The following is a 19,852-nucleotide window of genomic DNA, read 5'->3' as shown; positions in this document are numbered from 1 at the left end:
GTGCTACCATGCTACAGGAAAGAGGGTCTGCTTCTGAGGGGAAGGAAAGCATTATTTCCAGCTGTCTCTCTTTTTAAGGGGAAAAATATCTGCCGAAGAAGAGGATGCTGTTGGTTGGGTTGTGCTTGATCAAGAAGAGGAACGGGTGGTCGGCTCTGAACTCCTCAGGCACAGGGGAATGTTTGATCTCCCCCAGAGCCCCGGTTGAGCCTGCCACCTCAGTGCCTGCTTCACTGACTTCCATGGATGCCTTGTGGAGAGCCTGGGACATCTTCAGAGCCTCTGCCGCGGAGATGCCGGACAGATTGGCCGAAGGGCTGAACAGGTCGGTCATACCCAAAGCCATTAAGACAGAGGTGAGATTATATTTTTCCTCAATCTTCATGTGGGGGAGGTACACTTTCACTGTCTTCTTTTCCATCATATTGGGGCTGGTCCACTCAGTTAGTTTTTCAAAGCTGATTGTGCTCTCCAGCTGCAGAGACAGGCAGGGGAGTGAAAACAATCAGACAAGAATGCAGTGTCATCAGTGACAATGCCTCTACCACTTACTTGTTAATAATTTTTCCCATTTCCTTTGTGTACATGATAGAACTAATACTTTCTCTTAAGTGGATTTATTTATGCTGTCTACGTCCTCCTGATGATACCCTGATATCATCTGTCTGGAAGAAGTTTTCCAGAATTCTGRCATCTGAAAGCTTCTCCAGGAGATCCTAGCCTTTTGTTCAAAAGCAGTTCTTGTAAACATCACATCAAATTGGTCTCAAAACTGTTCCTCGATTTACTTATCAGTCACATCCCTCATCTTAGTTCCCTTCCAATTGTGCTCTTCCCATCTTCCTTCTAGAAAAGGAATGTTTTGTTTGAATGTTTTCTTAACTCTTCCTTTTCTTTCTTTTTCCCTGGAAAACATTTTCTTGTTGAGCAGAGCGCTGAGTGCCCTATTGGAAGGTTTAATGTGTAACAGCATCCTTATCTTGCAAGTCAGTTTATGAATAAGATTTTCTAGTTTTCTTTCTACAATTCCTTTTTGGTAAAATCACTTTCTCCTTTTGCATTCCTCTCCCTATTCTTACTGAGTCTTTCTTTAAATTCTCCTTCAAAATGCATTAAGACCAGACCAGTGACATAAGGCAATCAGATGAGGTTTCTCTTTTTACTGTTTAAATATGCTGGTAGTGTAAYTGATGATTCAAATATCAAATAAAGAACCCATTTTTACTAGATTGTGGCAAGGGKCTCCTCTAAGAAGCTATTCTCTACCTGAGCCCTGCTAACACCTGGGAGCCTTTTGTGCATCCCAGCACAACCAGCACAGCCCTCATCTGGGGAGCCTGGGTGCTGGGTGGGAGTGGACAGCAAAAAAAACAGCAGCAGCCAAGTGCCACTGAACTGATAACTTCCACTGCTTCCCCTGCAAGGCCCTTACCTGCTCCAGGCTGGAGGCATCCTCAGGCAGCAGCACCAACATGCTCAGGTCTCCACTGGCATACGGAAGCTCCAGAACTTTTATTTTCTCAGCAGCCACCACTGCTACTTTGAATGTAGCATTCTGATACATCATTTGCACAGGCTTGCTTTCTTGCTAAAGAAGAAAAAAAAGAAAAACAGAGCAAAGCAGAATCGTGAGAAGTTGTGACCGGGAAGCAATGCTTTCTTTAGCCAGGTGCCTTTGAAGAAGAGATGTGTCCCCATGTTCCCCTCTTGCCTGCTGCTGTGGTCAGGAAGCCTGGACAGACACAGCAGCTGCAAACACTCCTTGGGCGCTGACAGCCAGGGGCCCAGCTAGAGCACTGGGGTGATGACCATGGTGGCACATGTGTAACACTCGGCCTGCTGGCCATGGGCATCAAGAGCCTGGCCTCCTGGCTGGAAGCTGCTTCCATGCCCCCCCCTACCTCTGTGACGCTGAAGAGCGCTTCCTGAGTGTTTTCTTCCCTGAACGCTTTCTTCCACATCCCTTTGAAGTAAATGGCATTTACAAGAAGCAGTACAGTATCGAGGTCAACAGAGCCTGGTTCAAGGAAGTCTTGGATGTGTCCTTTAAGAAAGAAGAATCAGGGTGGCATGTTGTAAGTTACCTCTCCTTTGGCATGCACAAATGCCTGCAATGAAGGCACGGGGATGGGGCTGGGAGTTGTATTTGTCCTTTGGAGCTTTGTTTTCATAGCACTAATCTTGCATCTCAAAGGTCTATCAACCTGCTGTTGCTCAACCTCCTCTGTTTAGACTAGATGGAGAGGGGAAGACAGGGATGTAAACTGTGGTATTAGGATAAAATATCTGCTAGTACTGTACTTGCTCTTACCACTTGTCTCTTTCTCCACCCAGGAATTAATGAGCTTTCTTGCTTCTTCTGTAGCTGTTTTGAAGTCAACTTCTACCAGTCCAGCTTTGTAGAATTTCTCTGCACACTTTAAGTATTCCTGTAAGCAGAAGGAYTGCATTTATCAGAACAATGAGAACTTAAAAATGCAGGAATGKGAAATGCAAGACTGAAATAAACAATATGATTAAATAACCTTGCACTTCTAGCTTCATGCTGTGTCAGATACAGCTGTCTTGCTCTAACTGAATATTGAAGCTGCACAAGACAGTCTATTTCATGTATTTATATTGGCATGTTTTCTTTGGGCAGGATTCTAAGTTAAATTTTTCAATTATGTCCTTCGTTTTATCAAAAGTACTTTAAATTTACCAGACATTCATTCTGCTCAGGCAGTATTGATTTTCTTTTCCTCATGCCCACTTTCTATTTTGAATTCTATGTTACTTTTTTTGTGCTTTGATTTTACAGCAGGAGCTCCCTTTGACTGGGAAGTTTATATTTGGCTTAGAAAAAAAGAGAACAAAATATTTTTGACAATTTCAGCCTTCACTGTTTTCAGGTCACAAAATGTACTTCAATTTTCTCCCTCAAAAACTATATTATTGAAAATCATGTTCTGATGAGTGAATAGCTCTACAATTACCTCCTATAGCTGTTGTAACATAGGAATAGTTTATGCTACTACAGGGAATTATTCTCACATCAGGYTGCAGAACCACTCACCGGAAGAATTGGATATGTCTTTTCAACATAGATCCTGTCAGCAGTCTTGAGTGAATAACTCGCATTTGGCATAGTGATGTCAGAGAGAAGATCCTTAAATGACTTGTGGATGTATTCTGAAGTTCCACACTGAGGTGCCATGAAAAGAAGAAGATACCTTGTGTTAACCTCTTCCTATCTACAAAGTCAGACACTGAAGAACTTTCCCACTGATGGGAATTGGGCCACAGTGAGGTTCTCTCTACAGGCTCRAGGAGACCCTAGGATGTCTCTTTGGTAAATCAGCTGCCATGGTGATTGTTCATTGCTATGCTAAGATCCCCCTTCTCAAGATAAGTCCCCTGAAATGTGTTTCTTGTAGGAGTGCAGTTGTTTTCTAGCCACTGAGTTTTTCAGGACCTTTTCTGAACAGCATCTTCCTGCCCCAATTTTGAGGTTTTTCAGCTGCAATGTGGCTGCTGTACCCTGGCTCCAGGTGCTGAGTCCCTTTTACTCACCCAAATGTCCAAAGCTTCTGTCCCCATCTTACTATYTGACTAGTGCAGCATGTGTAATCTACGTTCTTTCTCTGGTTTTTAAACTATTGTGAGGATTAGCCCTTCCTTCTCTCCTTGGTATACATCTCATTGGTCTGTGGGCACTAACAGGTTTTCATTGGGACTGGAACTACTAGGAATACTGTCAAAGCAATTCTAGTTTTGTTCTGAGGAGACAATGAGACAGAAAGGGAGGTGAAGTTATTTCCATACCTGGGACTCAGTAGTACCTCCAACTCCTGTAATATTATCAAAGTGAAGAACCTGCAATAGGAAATACCAGGAGTAGAAACTACAGATTTGACAAAAAGTGKTATGCATTTGAGATTTACAACTGATTTGAGGTAAAGCTGTTGGCTCGGAAAAATTAAATGCTAAAAAGTTATAGGTGAACTTGTTCATATCTCATGTTGCTTTCTGAGAAACTGTGAATTCCATTCTTTGCTTAGATGATCTTTCTTTTCCATTAAACATCTAGAAATCAACTGTTTTATTATATTATGTACTGATAATAATGTTACCTCTTTCGTCCTCTTTTCTTGGGATTTATATTTTTTAAGCAAAAAAAAAATCTTAACAGAGTGTCTGGACAGAGTATCAAARGTCTGAACTTTGAAAAAATCATGTAATAAAATTTTCTGGATGGTGATCCATTGATCCTTGAGATCTTTTTTGATTTTTCTCAAAAATAAATGCYGCCTACAGTGAAAATACACATCTTATTTTAGAATGTTCTCTAGCTTTAAAAACTCTAGATCCAGTTCTACATTTTCTTGGCTTATCTAGTGTATGAAAATATGTGAGAAATCTGCAGCAGTAATCTGTTGCAATGATGGCACTTAGCAGAAATGGCAAGCAGAAGCCATTTACATTCACAGAAGTGACTTACTTACCTTCTCCATCTGAGATTCAGTGTTGCCTCTTGCTCCCAGATAGACCATGGACAGGGCTGAAATGATGCTCAGGGGAGAATAGAAGATGTTCTCATTGACATGGTGGACTTTCAGCTCTTTAAACATATCAAAGCAAAATTCTGCATTTGCTGCACTTATGGATCCCATTGTGAAATCAGTACTGTCTAGAATAAACAGAAATAGTCTGACTTTATAATGATGAAGTTTAGTATTAATTGTAATGGGAGAAAGGCAAGGCACTTCAACCCTTGAGCTTAGTGCATGTTTGTGTTTGTGTGTGTGTGTGTGTTTGTGTGTGTGTGTATTTGTAAAGAAAATTCGTTGATGTAGATTTAAAAGATGCTTTTGGATTCTTGGATAATCAAAATGCTGGAGGGTATCAGTTATACATCAAATGGAAGGATATTATCTTCTCTGTACATGTATACCGTATTGCTGAAAATAGAACAAAGAATTTTTGTTACCATGGAAGAGGTTCTTTGGCAGTGTTTTTTCATTTTTTAAAGAAAAAAATGTATCTAATTTTGCTCTCAGAATCTTCATGACAGTCTCCAAATAAAATGCTTCACTATGCTTTCTAATATYATCTATAATATCAGTTAACTGATCAGCTACCTCTGATCCAAACTGCAGCTAATTCTAATGTACAATGTGAAGTTTGAAGTAACGGCAGGTGTTTCGCTAGATTTCACCCTGGTGTAAGTCACAGTTGAGTTCATACACCACACACTTTATCAGAGGTCTCAAGTGTAAATACTATTACCTTTATTTCTTAAATAGGATAATGGAGGCAAAGATGGCAAACGATTTACTGTATTCATCTAGTTTTACATCTATAACTGCAGTATATGTTCCATTCCGTGTTGATTCAATTATATCTCACTTTGTTTGGCTGGCTTTTTTTTTAGGAGTTATTTTTTTGTTATCATCTTTTCTATAGAATTTACCTTTTAATGAAACAGTGCCTGTCTACTCTTGCAGAGAGACCTTACAACTTAAGTATTTAAATTATATATTGTTTTCTGCATTTTTTCTGACATTCTTTTGAAATTTTTGCTTATAGCTTTACCACCTAACATTTCAACATCTGAYAGTGAAAAATAATTGTTTCAGTAAAGAAGACAGCACAGAGTAGACAATACAGCACTACAGACTCTAATGCACCTGTATTGTGTTTATACTCTTACATCCTCCCACATTTTCTGACGAGCAGGAAGAGCTTTACTAGGGTAGAATTTCACCTGTGCCAAATGTAGCCCAGCACCTCTGGAGACAGTGCAGTCATGTGATAGTCATTAGTTAAAGTGGGATAATTTGGACAACAGTGTGTTTAGCTGTTCCCCTGATAGTATTCATGAGAATGATGAATGCTTAGTATCTCTCTGAATCCAGCCGCTTGTGTAGGTGACTGAAGATAGATTTTTGGATTATTTACCAAATCCCCTAGGTTTCATATTTTGAGTTTTAAGATCCATTTATGGTTCTAGTGAAGAAACACATTCATGAAACAATTTTTTTTTCCAGCAAATGTAACTATTAAAGATAGCATAGTTCTGCARTATGGTGCTGTCAGGAACCTGACCATGCTTCATTCCTTAACTTCATTCGGTATACTCAGTAAACCCTGCAACTGAGCTTTAGTTTCCTTCTTCTGATTTTAGACAAATTCAATTTTATCTTTTAATTCTAAATGAGAAATCAAAGGGATAGAGGAAATGGGGAAAAGGCTGTCTTAACATAACACCAGCTCTTGACTGTGGAAGAATTAAGAAGCATGCAAACTTAGACTCGTACAAACAAATACTTTACATATGGCAAAATGAGAAATGGTAAAAAGATAATAAACACACATAGGAAGGTGAGAGGAGGCTTCTGCAGAAGCCATTCTTTCATTATTTGTTTCTTCAACTGACCTTGAAAATCTCAAACATAATGTTCCGTTATTTTTTCTGCGTTTTGAGATCATTTTAGAAAATTGCAAGTTAAAGCTCCAATCACAGTTGAAAGAAATGCTTACCTTATCTACTTCACCTTGAAGGGTAATGGTACAGCTTCTGAGCTATATTTAGGACAGCTTTGCTGAGCTCCTTGAAATATATCTTGTGTAATTTTGTGACACGCCCCATGCTGCCTGTTCTATGTTTATCCAATAAAATTATGGACGGAACTTTTGGCCAAACAGGCACTTTTACTTGGAATAACTCCAGTCCTTAAAAAAAAAAGAGAGAGAGAGAAAAGAAGAAAAAAAAAGGGGGGATTTCATCCTAAAATCTCCAGAATCAGATAATTTCATAGTGTGTAACACCTTGCAGGAGAGGACGGAGGATAAAGTGGAATAYTAAACATGGTTGGTTATGGCAGCAAATAATGTGGCATGGCTAGTGAAAGCACAAMCCAAAAAGATGAGAAATTAAGTGTTGCAGAATGTCTGTAAGGAATTTTGAGCTAATTTTCTTATTACTCATCTTTAATGAGTAATGGCAGGCCAGATGCCCCTCAGAGTCAGCATTCTGTGAACGAACAAAGTTTGGTAAGAGCAGGACATGCAGGACTGCTTGCTGCCATATTCCCACACTGTATTTACCACAAATTTTCTGACTTCTAGTAGTGGATGGATTGCCAAATCACTAATAAATTCCTTTGTCTCCAGAATCCATAGCAGCTGCTGAGGAAAGGAGAAACTTCTRCTACCAGGAGCTTGGAGAATAACACATCCTTCAAATGTTACTTCCAAAATATAATAATATTCAGATAAATTACTCTGTGAAAACTTGCCTGTAATTGTCCGTTTCTTGTGCGTGGTGCCACTTGCAACCTGCACTGCAAGACACCACTAACACAATGCTCCATAGAGCACAATTTTTCATCCTATAGCAATTTGRCTTGGAACTCACACACATAGTTATAGCATACGCACTATGTCAGAGGAATAAAACCACCAGTGGCCATATTATGGGGATACATTTTAATTTCAAAAGCAATGTTAGAGCATCTGTATTCAGAAGCATTTAAGAGCCGAAGAACGGCATGGCTGGAGAAAGAGAGGTTGAACAGAGAAGAGAGAAAATTCTGTTGCTTTTTAAAGTCAGACTCTGGGATATTCAGACCCCAGTCAGACATTAGGAGAAAAGAATTTGAATTGTAGTTAAAATTTTGAAAGGTGATTTAGAATCAGTTGCTCTTTTTGTTCTCTACAGGTCATAGCACTAGATGCTAGGTTCAAAATGTGCCTTTTTTACATACACAAGCCATTCTTATAGACCTTTCATGAATAACTTCATGGTACCTCACGTGAACAAACTAGCTGRAGAAATGTTCATGGTCTGCAGGACAGTTATAATATACAATAGCAAGCATAATGCAATCATGTAATTCCTTTGAAATAAAAGACTGAAWGGACAATAAAGAACATAGTTTGACCTCTCTAAATGTCATGTGATTTTAMAACAGAAATCCAAGGTCAATATATAAAAAACTTCTGAAAATGTCTGGAGTAAATTATGCTCTCTGGAGAGAAGGGCTGGAATTCTTAACCTTTTTAGTCATTTGTACAAGTGGAAAGCCTCTGAATTGTTCATGTATTTCTTCCTAACACAGTCCTCATTAGTCCTAGTCCTGTTCAGTTAAAGATGCCAGATAGCAGTGAAGACTTCAGTCTGGACTGGTGCACTTACATACGAATAGTACTCTAATGGCACAGTTTGTAGCCCATCTGCTGCAGCCATTGCTATACAACAAAAATTCTTTTGAGGAATAAACGTTAGGCCCTGACTCACTCTGGTGGTCCATCACTGCATATTTATGGCAAAGTCTCTCCCTTGGGCAGTATGTAAACCAGTCACCACTGTTGTGAGTCCCTTTTAGCTGAAGATGGCATTGTCATGCTAGTGTAAARATGAGTCAGGTGGTGCATGTGTCTATGCATGATGAACACCTTCAAGCACAGATTTCAGAATGCTCTCCTAACCACAGGCAGTTCCTGCGGCTGCTGCCTCTTCTGCCTCTCCTGATTAGGAATGCTTTGTCTCTGTTCAAACAGGTATTAACATCCATTGCAGTGGCCCATTGTATCCTTTACAGCTCAGAAATCAAAGGATTATCCAGTATATTGTACCCTGTCAACACTAACTTCTGAGCATGGCTTGAATCTTTCTCTCTGATGACCAAAATGTCTAGCAGTACACTCCAACTCACCACATATGAGTCACCTCAGCATTTGTGCACCATCTACCTGAATCATATGTTTGTATCGTCACATACAGCCTGTAATTTAGTGTCTACAAAGATATCAAGTCAGTCACTCTAGTTGTTTCATAGTATCATCCGATTTGAAGCATTAATGCACTTAGTAATAACAGAGTTTCCAAAACACTTCTGAGTTAAATATRCTCATTGATGAAAGGAATTTTTTCCTTTGCCACTGGATAAAGAAGACTCTCCTACAGAATCCTGTTAATACATGAGCAGGGTTATTGTTGTTGTTATTCTTCCTTTCTTTTTGTTGGTTAAATAAATGGTAAATTCAAAGCAACTTRCAAAAGCAACAAAGTCAGTGCTAGAGTAAAGGAAAATCTTGATCATGATTAGCCAAGAGTGCAGAATAATCAGCATAGAAGAGTCAYGTATAATCCACTCAGCACCTTTAGACCTGTCATGAAGTCTGAAGATGTTAAGGAAGGCTTTCTAAGGTTCAAAAGTTGCCTGGTAATGAAGTGCCTTGTCCAGCATACCTCTGTAATGCAGTACAAGCACAAAATTATGTGTTTTGTCCCACATCCTTGTTTGACAATGCTTGTCCCAGGAAAGAGGTCAACTAAGACTCTGCTGCCCTTTGCTCTGCCAGGCATTTCATTGTGGAGCTGTCCCTAAACCAAYAGACTCTTGAGTASCTGAGCCTTGGACACCTGAGAATAAAAAAGACACTCAAAAGGATACAAAGTTCAGGTCAGCTCACAGATCAAAGCCTCCCACCCAATCACAAATACCTATGCAGAACTCAGAATTTTGTTCTCATCCTTGCACCCGCTGTTTTGCCAGTGCAAAGGAGCATGTTAATCGTTAATTGTTTTGTGTTTGTCTTGGGTCCACGTTGTGCCTCYGGAAGCTTCCTTTCTGTGAGGGACAGCAGGAGCCATTCAAAGAGAATGTGAGAAATCCTCTTGCCCAGAGTGACTGACAGTGATGGCTTTGATGRTTYTTCAYAGGCCTTGGCTCTGTAGCTATCAATGAAGGTTTTCCTCTCAGCTGCTCTTTGGGACTGTGGCCCTTCCCCAGTGCAAACCAAATGAGCTGTCCGGTCAAACTCCTTGAAGCTGGGGCATAGCCCACCTGCACAGCACTGTGCCATCCTGAAGAGACTAGAATTGTTGCCTGCAATGCTACTTTGATCTTCCACAAACTGTGAGAAGGTCATTTGTATCTCAATGTTGGCATAATCAGAGTGGCTTTCTCCAGTGACGATGAAACCTACAGGAGGATCTTATGATAGCCTTTGTCGCAAATGTCTCAAATCTGCTCTCTGTGTTTGCTTAGCAGGCAGCACACAACACACAGTGGTTGCTGCCATACATGCTCTGGATTAGACATCTCCTTTGAYCACACAGTGAGGTATGGCAGAGTCCCTCTGACATCCCTCAAGTCCCTGGGATCAGCTGGCAGGCAGAGYAAGGCCTGGGGTGATTTTGCTTCACTGAGGCTTAAGGAGGCAGCATGGATAACCAGGCCCTTATGCCTGATGTAGATACCCTTCAGGGCAGTTGGCTACTGATGTTGGCACAGCTAGTCCTTGGGCTGTGCCATTCAGGAGGTGAGTGAGCAGGGTCCCTCCCCACAGAGAAGAGTGTCTATGGCAACCTGTGACTATCACTCCTCATGTCACCTTGCCTGCCACATTCCCTCCCATTGCTCACTGCAAGCCAGCCCAGAACACCACTCACCTTAATGCATTCTCCCAGGAATAACAGCATTTTCTTCTATTAAACAAAATTGGGAAAACTGTTCTCTTTTTTCAGCACAGACATTCCTCCATGAAGCCTTCCTCTGCCGTGGTAATATTTTTAATATTCTTGATATATTTCCTGAGATCTGCAGGAAACACCACTGCGCAAGAGGCAAGAAGRGGAAGTGTCACTGTACAATGCTCATCATGCCAGCTTTGCAAAAAAGGAGYAGCAGGTCCTGGAGGATGACAAGTTTAACATGAGCCAACAATGTGCCCTGGGCAGCAAAGAAGCCCAACAGCATCCTGGGCAGCACTAGGCAGAACATTACCAGATGGGGGGAGGTSATTCTTCCCTTCTTCCTAGCTCTGAGAAGAGCACACCTGGAGTGCTGTGTCCAGTTCTAGTCTTCCCAGGACAAAAGAGCTGTAGAACCACTGGAGTGAGTCCTGCAAAGGCCCACAAAGATGATTAAGAGGTAGGAGTATCTGTCCTAYGAGGAGATGCTCGGAAAGACTGCAAGTGTTTAGCCTGGAGAAGAGAAGGCTCAGGAGGGATCTTATCTATGTGTGTAAATATCAGATGGGAAGGTTTAAAAACTATGGAGCCTCGCTCTTCTCAGTGGTATTCAGGGAATAGAAGAGAGGGAATGGGCACAAACTGAAATACCAGACCTTCTACTGAAACCTTCTAAGAGACTTTTGTATAGTGAGAGTAGTCAAGCACAGGAACAGGTGGCTCAGAGGCTCAGAGAGGCTGTGGAGTCTCCATCCTCAGGAGATACTGAATTCCTGAATGGACATGAATCTAAGCAGCGTGTCCTAGTTGACCTTGCTCTGAGCTGGGGGATTGGATTAGATGATCTCTAGAAGTCCTCTCCAACCTCATCTATTCTGTGATTCTGTGATAAGTGTAGGGGAAAATTACAAGAGAGGGGAGAGAGAGAGAGAAAGAGAGAGAGCAGGACTATTGCAGAGTAACGTCCGAAGAAAGTATTGTGGGGTAGACAAGGCACTTGGAATGGAAGTGTATGGCAAATCCTACAGAGGAGTGGTGGTTCCATGTTGCACAGGGAGCAGCATCTCCTCATACTGGGAGATAACTGGAACTCATTTCATTCTTTCTGAAAATTTGTTAGCTGGACTGCAAGATGCAGAAAGTTTCAGGCTTTGTGTTGTACACCATATGCTAGCTGTCAAGCTTTCTGCCTGAGGCTGCAAGGCAGACTAGCCAAGAAACAGGGGACCATTTCTCCAGAAAACAAACTGGCAAAATGTCAGTAACCTTTGTCAATAGGGAAGCTTTCAAGATTTATGCCAGTCAGTCTTTTTCAAATAAAAATTTCTGGAGTAAACAGTAAACACTTGGAGCATTTTTGAAAGGAAATATGACCATTTGCCTGTTGTCATGAGAACCAAAAGCCTGCCTGGGAAATGAAACCTTATGGAAGAAGGTGCAGAGGTGCTCAGGCTGTATTTGAGGTCTGGCCACATGCCCTGGAGCCTCTGTGCCTGTCCGCATTGCTCTTTCTCCTCAGGTGAGGGATCAGAGCAGTGTCTCTCTGGGGCACAGGAAGAGCTGCTTCTCCCAAATCTCCATGGAATTTTGGAGAGCTTGGAGGCCACAGCAGGTGTTCATCATCCCACTTGCTAGTCCCACTGCCTCCTACTCAGTGAACACCTTCCCCGTGACATTAAATATTGTGTCTCTTACATGGTCTGTGGTGGTCTGGGCCTGGGTCCAGGCCAAGACAGGTATTTGATTGCAGGTTTGGTTCAGTATTGCTGAATACGCACCCCTTTTCACCTCTTGTTTTCCTTTTCGAGGAAGGAGAAACTTTKTTCTTGCTTGTAAGCCACATGATTCTTTCATATTTTACCCATTTCTTCATTTCAATCTTCATGGTCATCCAGGGAATGGTATTTGTCACACAGGAATATCTTTATACTTTAAGCACTTTTCACATGATCAATAATCGCAAAAAGGCTAGTCTTCAATGAAATCCTTCTCAATTCTTCTCATTATTCAAGTATGTTGGCTTTTAAATTTAGTAGAACTGGATTAACTGCTTTTGGATACAAAAAAGGAGAAAGATGAATAAACCACCTATGATAAACCTTGAAATTTTACCTCTCTTGGAACTGTTCATATTGTTGCTTTTATTTTTAAGGAACAAAAATTGAAGTGTATTTGATAAAATACTTTTTTTTTTTTCCCCAGCTGAAAAGCAACTAGGTCTATATTGTGAATATCCTGATGGTAGTCAAATACTTYGGATGCCAGATCTACAGTATTAACTCTTATTATTCAGATCTGCTCCTATAACACCACACTATGGGCTAAAATGGAAATAGCCAATATTAACTACAGAGTTCCTCCTCTCAAGAATCTGGATGTGAAATCCTTCTCTGAGTAATTGTCAGTTTACTCTTTTCTGTATAAAAAGAGAGTTTTTGAAAAGGTAAGGTGGATCACCAAAGGATTTGAATTCTATATTTCTGAAAAAAGCAAGTATATTTCTTATGTCTTTGATGTTATATGATTTTCAGACACAATCTGAAATGACAAAGCTACTGGAATGGTTGTTGCTTGAAATATTTACCACAGAAACAGTTAGTCAATCTTTAATACTCATTGGAATTGCATTGGAAAATACATAGGAATAAATCAGGATTCCACTAGGCTATTTCTCGGTAATCTGAAATGCAGAAAGTAATCAGACTCCAGATGCATGCTTTTGAAGGAGTTTTACTTGAAATCAGCACTTTTAAAATGTTTGTAAAAAGTTAGGACACATCATTCCTACATGATTCATTCAACTCATAGCTGTTATTTATGTAATAATGCCTTATCAGGACTTATCCCTAAAATTCACATTACAAGAATTCATGATTTTATTTTATTATGTTAACAAAAAAAATCAATTTTATGCATCAAAATCAATAATGTACCATTAGAATTAAAACAGAACATAACATTGAGCAGTAGATCCACATTTGCAGATGAACAATGACACACGGGAAGAAGAAGACAGAAAATATTAGGATTCTCATATGTTTCTTCAGAACAAGTGATTCAGCCATGAAGTATTATAGGAACAATGAAGTTCAGCTGTATTCATGGTAGAAGAACGATGCAGTCAAGCTTAGAATTTCATCTGAGACTTTTCCGAGAAGTAATTGAAGATTACTTGTTAAGTAAGCTCAACAGAAAGAGACTTGGATTTCAAATAATGTTGGAAAACTGTGTTCTCACAGAACTCCCATGGATAGATCAGATAACACTTGTGGTATTTCTTGCAAAAAACAAAATATTCATGAATTTGAGGTGTTTTAATCAATAATTTTCTTGTTTAGAAATACAAAAAAATGTTTTATTTAAAGCATTCAGGAARCTCTTTGGCTTTGTGGTTTTCACTGAGTTCTGGATCAAAGCTCTCTGAACCAGGCTTTGAATTTACAAGCTCTGAGAAGATATAATTATTTCACCTAYGCAGTGTTGGATTTTACCTTTTTACCTCTCTTCTCTGGAGTTGAAAGGAGACTCTCCATGACTTTGGAAGACTTTTGTAAGAAATTCTGAGTTAGGTGAGGAGCCCATGGTGAGAWGGCAGCTGTGGTGAGAGTGGACGTGTAAACCATTTCCCAACAGCAAAGTAGAAAAGTTCGCATTGACCTAGGAGCCAGTTAATAACCTGCACAGCAGAATCTTACCCGCAAGCATCCCCTCGAGACTGGTGGTCTCCAAGCCCTTGCTTAAGGCACTGGCAACATGCATTAGTCAGCAAGACCTCACTGGGGACTGGGACCAAGATCTCTGCCATGCCTTTCTATGTGAGGGACTTGCAAGGACTTGGGGTCCTGCCTGCAACTTGTTCCCTGAGTGAAAATCACTTGGCCCGTTCCTGGCTCGTGGGTGCCACCATTATCAGCTTCCTGTTTGCTCAGCCTTTGCTCAACTCCAAATCATCGTGAAAGCAGTAGGAGAAAAGAAGGAGTGGACATGCTTGGTGCTGCCTCCTCATCTTTGGATGTGGCTTTGCTGTGGAGGCTTCCCAAATGGGCATTTTTTTCAGGTGAGGCTTTGCACATGGAGAATACATGGAGGAGATGAGGTTGTGCTACCATGCTACAGGAAAGAGGGTCTGCTTCTGAGGGGAAGGAAAGCATTATTTCCAGCTGTCTCTCTTTTTAAGGGGAAAAATATCTGCCGAAGAAGAGGATGCTGTTGGTTGGGTTGTGCTTGATCAAGAAGAGGAACGGGTGGTCGGCTCTGAACTCCTCAGGCACAGGGGAATGTTTGATCTCCCCCAGAGCCCCGGTTGAGCCTGCCACCTCAGTGCCTGCTTCACTGACTTCCATGGATGCCTTGTGGAGAGCCTGGGACATCTTCAGAGCCTCTGCCGCGGAGATGCCRGACAGATTGGCCGAAGGGCTGAACAGGTCGGTCATGCCCAAAGCCATTAAGACAGAGGTGAGATTATATTTTTCCTCAATCTTCATGCGGGGGAGGTAYACTTTCACTGTCTTCTTTTCCATCATATTGGGGCTGGTCCACTCAGTTAGTTTTTCAAAGCTGATTGTGCTCTCCAGCTGCAGAGACAGGCAGAGGAATGAATTCCCTCCTACCATTCATTTTTAGCAAGGCTACTCATAAAAAAAAGAAAAAGAAAAAAAGAAAGAAAAAAAGGAAAAGAAAGAAAGAAAGAAAGAAAGGTCCCCAGTGTGCATTCTATTGTCATCCTTCTTGAAGTTTATTATTTACTTCTCTGTTACTGCCTATTTCACTATTTCACTGTCTCTTTATTTATTTCCTTGCCCACCTGGCACATTTCCTTCTCTCAATTAAASTGGTGTATCATGTAACACAGCAAAGCAGTTTGGCTGGCTTGCAGATTAGTGAGATGACGAAAGAGTTTGCAATAAATTCAATGAGAATTTATGTATAGTTTAGTACCAAACAAATGCAAATACTTCCATGTCTTAAATAACTCTATTTTAAAAATAGTTTTGGTAGCTTACTGAAATAAGAATAATGAATTACATACAGTTGGTTGCATCACTTTTTCCTCTCTCCTGAGTATAGAAATGTAATTTGGTATCATTTTGATAACTTTACTTAAAATCATTGATATTGGAATTCTGATTTTATTTGTTAGTTCCTTTAGAGTTCCAGCATAAGRATAATCCATAATACTACTACTTAAGCACCTATAAATCTTTCTAGTTGTGTTTCTCCCTTGCATTTGGCCATTTACATTACCCTGTTTGCCATTAGCATTTTGCATTCACCCAAATGTTTTGCATCTTTTCTTGCATTAAAGATGGAGGTGAAGGTTTATTTAATTTTGGCACTGTATGTCAACTTTGCATTCTTTTCTCACAATGGCTCTACTTTGCTCTTTTTTTTTCTTTAAAGGAGAAAAGCAGTTTTGCTATCAGTTTTCATTTACTTGACAAGAACTAACTCAATCTGACTTAAAGTAGTTTTGATATTTTCTTGTACTTTCTTTACTGTTCATTTTCAGTCCTTGTATACTCATGGATTCTTGCAAGTATTCCTTCTGCTATTGACATTCACCCCACTAGCCTCAAAATTCTTCCTCTTTTTTTGACATGGAAATTATAAATATCTTCCATGCATTTCATTTACATCTCACGTCATCTCTGAATTTTAGACCCTCTTAATTGACAGTGTTGCATATCAGTTACTTCAGCTTGTTGAGATTCATCATTGGAAAATGGAGAATCTTTTATTAAAATGTGCTTTTTCTAACTTTTCATTTTATCCCTTAATGAAGTAAACACAGAAATATTTTGAAATAAGTTCATTTATAGTATTTTATTAGGATTTTGTGGAAAAAAATCTACTAGTGATTTTTTCAAAGAATACCTCGTTCTCATCAGTATTAGTAACATTTGCTCTACAGTTCACATAGGGGCAGAGAGAGTATAAAATTCCCTATCAAAGAAAAAAAAAGAAAATTAAAATGTACCTACATGCTCTTCTACAGGGCTGCAGCAACACTATGCTGTGAAACACACATTTACTAGGTTGAGGCAAGGGACTCCTCTAAGAAGCTATTCCCTACCTGAGCCCTGCTAACACCTGGGAGCCTGTTGTGCATCCCGGCACAGCCAGCACAGCCCTCATCTGGGGAGCCTRGGTGCTGGGTGGGAGTGGACAGCAAAAAAAACAGCAGCAGCCAAGTGCCACTGAACTGATAACTTCCACTGCTTCCCCTGCAAGGCCCTTACCTGCTCCAGGCTGGAGGCATCCTCAGGCAGCAGCACCAACATGCTCAGGTCTCCACTGGCATACGGAAGCTCCAGAACTTTTATTTTCTCAGCAGCCACCACTGCTACTTTGAATGTAGCATTCTGATACATCATTTGCACAGGCTTGCTTTCTTGCTAAAGAAGAAAAAAAAGAAAAACAGAGCAAAGCAGAATCGTGAGAAGTTGTGACCGGGAAGCAATGCTTTCTTTAGCCAGGTGCCTTTGAAGAAGAGATGTGTCCCCATGTTCCCCTCTTGCCTGCTGCTGTGGTCAGGAAGCCTGGACAGACACAGCAGCTGCAAACACTCCTTGGGCGCTGACAGCCAGGGGCCCAGCTAGAGCACTGGGGTGATGACCATGGTGGCACATGTGTAACACTCGGCCTGCTGGCCATGAACATCAAGAGCCTGGCCTCCTGGCTGGAAGCTGCTTCCATGCCCCCCCCTACCTCTGTGACGCTGAAGAGCGCTTCCTGAGTGTTTTCTTCCCTGAACGCTTTCTTCCACATCCCTTTGAAGTAAATGGCATTTACAAGAAGCAGTACAGTATCGAGGTCAACAGAGCCTGGTTCAAGGAAGTCTTGGATGTGTCCTTTAAGAAAGAAGAATCAGGGTGGCATGTTGTAAGTTACCTCTCCTTTGGCATGCACAAATGCCTGCAATGAAGGCACGGGGATGRGGTTGAAGTTGGGAGTTGTTTTTGCCTTGTGATTTTTTTTTCATRGCTTTACTCTTGCATTTGAGAAATCTATTAATATATTGTTGCTTGACTTGATTTCCTGCTTTTCAAGGCCTGCTGCATAGAAATTAGGTACCTGAGAATGATTTGATATAGAATGATTAAACCTGGGCATCTGGCAAGACATTTCTGAAAGAAGATAGGCCAATTCAAGGGAACAGATCCATGGACATATTTCAAGCTAGTGGTTGGAAAAAGATTAATATACTGAAGAAGGAATAGGAGATGGAAACAGGATATAGATTTGCTGTCTCCCACTACCCTTCTTTTTGCACACTTCACTCTTGTTTCTCCTCCCATCTTAGTGCTGACAAATTATCACAAGCTCCTAAATCGTTCTTTTCCCCCCATCAGCCGAGTGTGTGCAGTACTTTCTGTCCTGGAAATTGATTTCTTATACATCCAGTACATGTATGTAAAGTGATTTCAGTGTTTTAGAGCTATTTGATTTAAGCTCTCCAGTCATAAAAACTGTGTGCTGTGCATGTCCTGCTACCTCTGCCTTTGCCAGATATATTCAAAAATCCAGAGTCACTGCCACATAGGTGCAAAAAACTCATCCATTTCCACAGGAAATACCTAATAAAGGAGATGAGAGGAAGAAATTTCTTCTCTAACTCAGTCAAAGTTGTTCAAATACAGCAGCCACAGGGAATTATATTCCAAAATCTTCTCTGACCTTACCATTTGTCTGATTTTCCACCCAGGCATTAATAAGCTGTCTAGCTTGATCTGATGCTGTTTTGAAGTTGATCATTTCCAGACCTGCTCTGTACAGTTTCTTCACACATTTTAAGTATATCTGTAACGACAGCAACGACAGCCACCAAACCAGCCAGTCTTTAAAAACAGCAGAAGGTAAAATAAATATTTATAAAAGGACTCTTAATTTGCATAGTAATTGCACATTCACCTTGTTCTCTATTGCTTACTTACTAGAGCAAACTATTAAAACTGGCCAGAAAAATTGTTCTAATTCCTGACATTTTCAAATCTGACATTTTTCTTACTTAATCAGCTAAAAGCATGTGTTCAACATTTTGAAATGTTTTCTTGAACAAAGCTTGGTGCAAAAACATTATTTCAGGTCCACCGAGGAGTATTTTCTTATCATTATGTCTGCTCTTTCTTTTGAAGTATTTTTCCTTATTAAATTTCAAAATAAGAAGTTGCTTTGATTTAGGATATTTTGTATGTTTTGCTTTGAAAATGTCAAGTAAAAGATGTTGACACTTTCAAAAGCTGTTTTTGAGGGTGGATTTTGAAGCCAAGAAATGCCCTGAAATCAAATTATATCCCACAAAAAGAAAAAAAATACATATTATGGTGAAAAGTTTTTTTTGGGGGGGGAGTGTGGGGGCTAGAGGGGGAGATATACCATATCCCAAGTAATTTCATTTATTAAGCCATTCATTTTTTGAATAGGCCCATCTTTTTGTCTGGAATTGCTATCCATTCAAGCTATTTTCAGRGCTGTGCCCCAAAAGCCATGGAATGCTACCACAGTGAGGAGTATGTGGTTAACACATCCCATTCCTTAGGCAGTGCTCCTGGATTTCGGGTTTATACTGGGCTTAGCAAGAAATTACTGTGACGTATACTCACCGGTAGGATTGGACATGTCTTTTCAGCATAGAGTCTGTTGGCAATGTAGAGTGAATAATTGGCTTTTGGTGCAGTGATATCAGAGAGAAGTTCTTTAAATAGTATATGGATGTTCACAGACTTGCCACACTGAGTTGTTCACGAGAAGATAAGAAAGTACACTGTGTTAGATTATTTTACTAGGAGCAGAGCTACTTACAAGATACAAGTAAAATGGGAAAACACATAGTTTAGACATTTGCAAATCAACATGTACTACAGCCTAAAAGCTCCATGGAACAGATGATCCGTATAAGCAACTAAGGTGGTGACACCATTTCTAGGTGACAGAAAGCCTCAGTGATGAATCAGAAACCATATGTCTTAGGAGCAGGGTGCTAATTGAAGAAAAATACTGTTTTAAGTGATTGAAACTTGATGAGTTCTTCTAGATACAGAGTCTCCAGTTTCTCACTTCAGTTTTCATTTTCATGGAAACTTTATTTGGATGTTGTGAATGTGAGAAGAGGGCTAGACAATAGGAGAGTCAAGAAGTTTCTCATAAAATAATGGAAACTGGATCAACTGTCTAATGCCCTAAGAATGGTATTCTAGGTGACGTAGGCTGATTATCTAAGAAGTCACACTGCTAAACACAAACTGGGACTGCATTTTTTAAAAAGGGAAATTAGGTTCAGCTACTCCTTTCTAGATAATTACCAGCCACTAGGACCTCTAGTTGATGTTACCTTTAGTTTTCTTTAAAAAAAAAAAAAAAAAAAAAAAAAAAAAGAAGAAAAAGAAAAAG

General features: G+C 40.2%; 2 protein-coding genes across 6 annotated transcripts in view; both read right to left on the bottom strand.

Annotated features, from left to right (window-relative positions):
- LOC146584980 (ovalbumin-like) lies at positions 1 to 4,658 on the bottom strand. Of its 4 annotated transcripts, XM_085323757.1 has the most exons (8): positions 4,485 to 4,652; positions 3,805 to 3,855; positions 3,440 to 3,454; positions 3,056 to 3,184; positions 2,312 to 2,429; positions 1,902 to 2,044; positions 1,433 to 1,588; positions 1 to 475 (listed from the first exon to the last, which is right to left on the bottom strand). In XM_085323757.1, exons 1-8 carry the CDS (start codon positions 4,650 to 4,652, stop codon positions 74 to 76), a joined length of 1,182 nt encoding a protein of 393 aa, XP_085179883.1. In that variant the 3' UTR covers positions 1 to 73. The 4 variants fall into 4 exon arrangements, with proteins under 4 accessions (XP_085179883.1, XP_085179886.1, XP_085179884.1 ...); XM_085323760.1 differs by lacking the exon at positions 3,440 to 3,454 and having other exon boundaries at positions 3,056 to 3,191; positions 3,797 to 3,855; positions 4,485 to 4,658; XM_085323758.1 differs by lacking the exon at positions 3,440 to 3,454.
- Positions 4,659 to 14,561: 9,903 nt separating this feature from the next.
- The window catches only part of LOC146584979 (ovalbumin-like), a 6,971-nt gene continuing 1,680 nt past the window's right edge, over positions 14,562 to 19,852 (bottom strand). For both annotated transcript variants that reach the window (XM_085323756.1, XM_085323755.1), the window contains exons 3-7: positions 19,066 to 19,194; positions 18,145 to 18,262; positions 17,171 to 17,313; positions 16,702 to 16,857; positions 14,562 to 15,036 (exon numbers count right to left, since the gene is read on the bottom strand). In XM_085323756.1, coding sequence (XP_085179882.1) covers positions 14,635 to 15,036; positions 16,702 to 16,857; positions 17,171 to 17,313; positions 18,145 to 18,262; positions 19,066 to 19,194 — 948 coding nt within the window. In that variant the 3' untranslated portion in view covers positions 14,562 to 14,634. The remainder of the gene's footprint in view (positions 15,037 to 16,701; positions 16,858 to 17,170; positions 17,314 to 18,144; positions 18,263 to 19,065; positions 19,195 to 19,852) is intronic.

Source organism: Rhea americana, unplaced genomic scaffold (assembly GCF_003343005.1).
Source record: "Rhea americana isolate MKP2758 unplaced genomic scaffold, rheAme1 scaffold_87, whole genome shotgun sequence".
Classification (NCBI taxonomy): domain Eukaryota; kingdom Metazoa; phylum Chordata; class Aves; order Rheiformes; family Rheidae; genus Rhea; species Rhea americana.
This window is presented reverse-complemented; position numbering and strand designations above follow the sequence as displayed.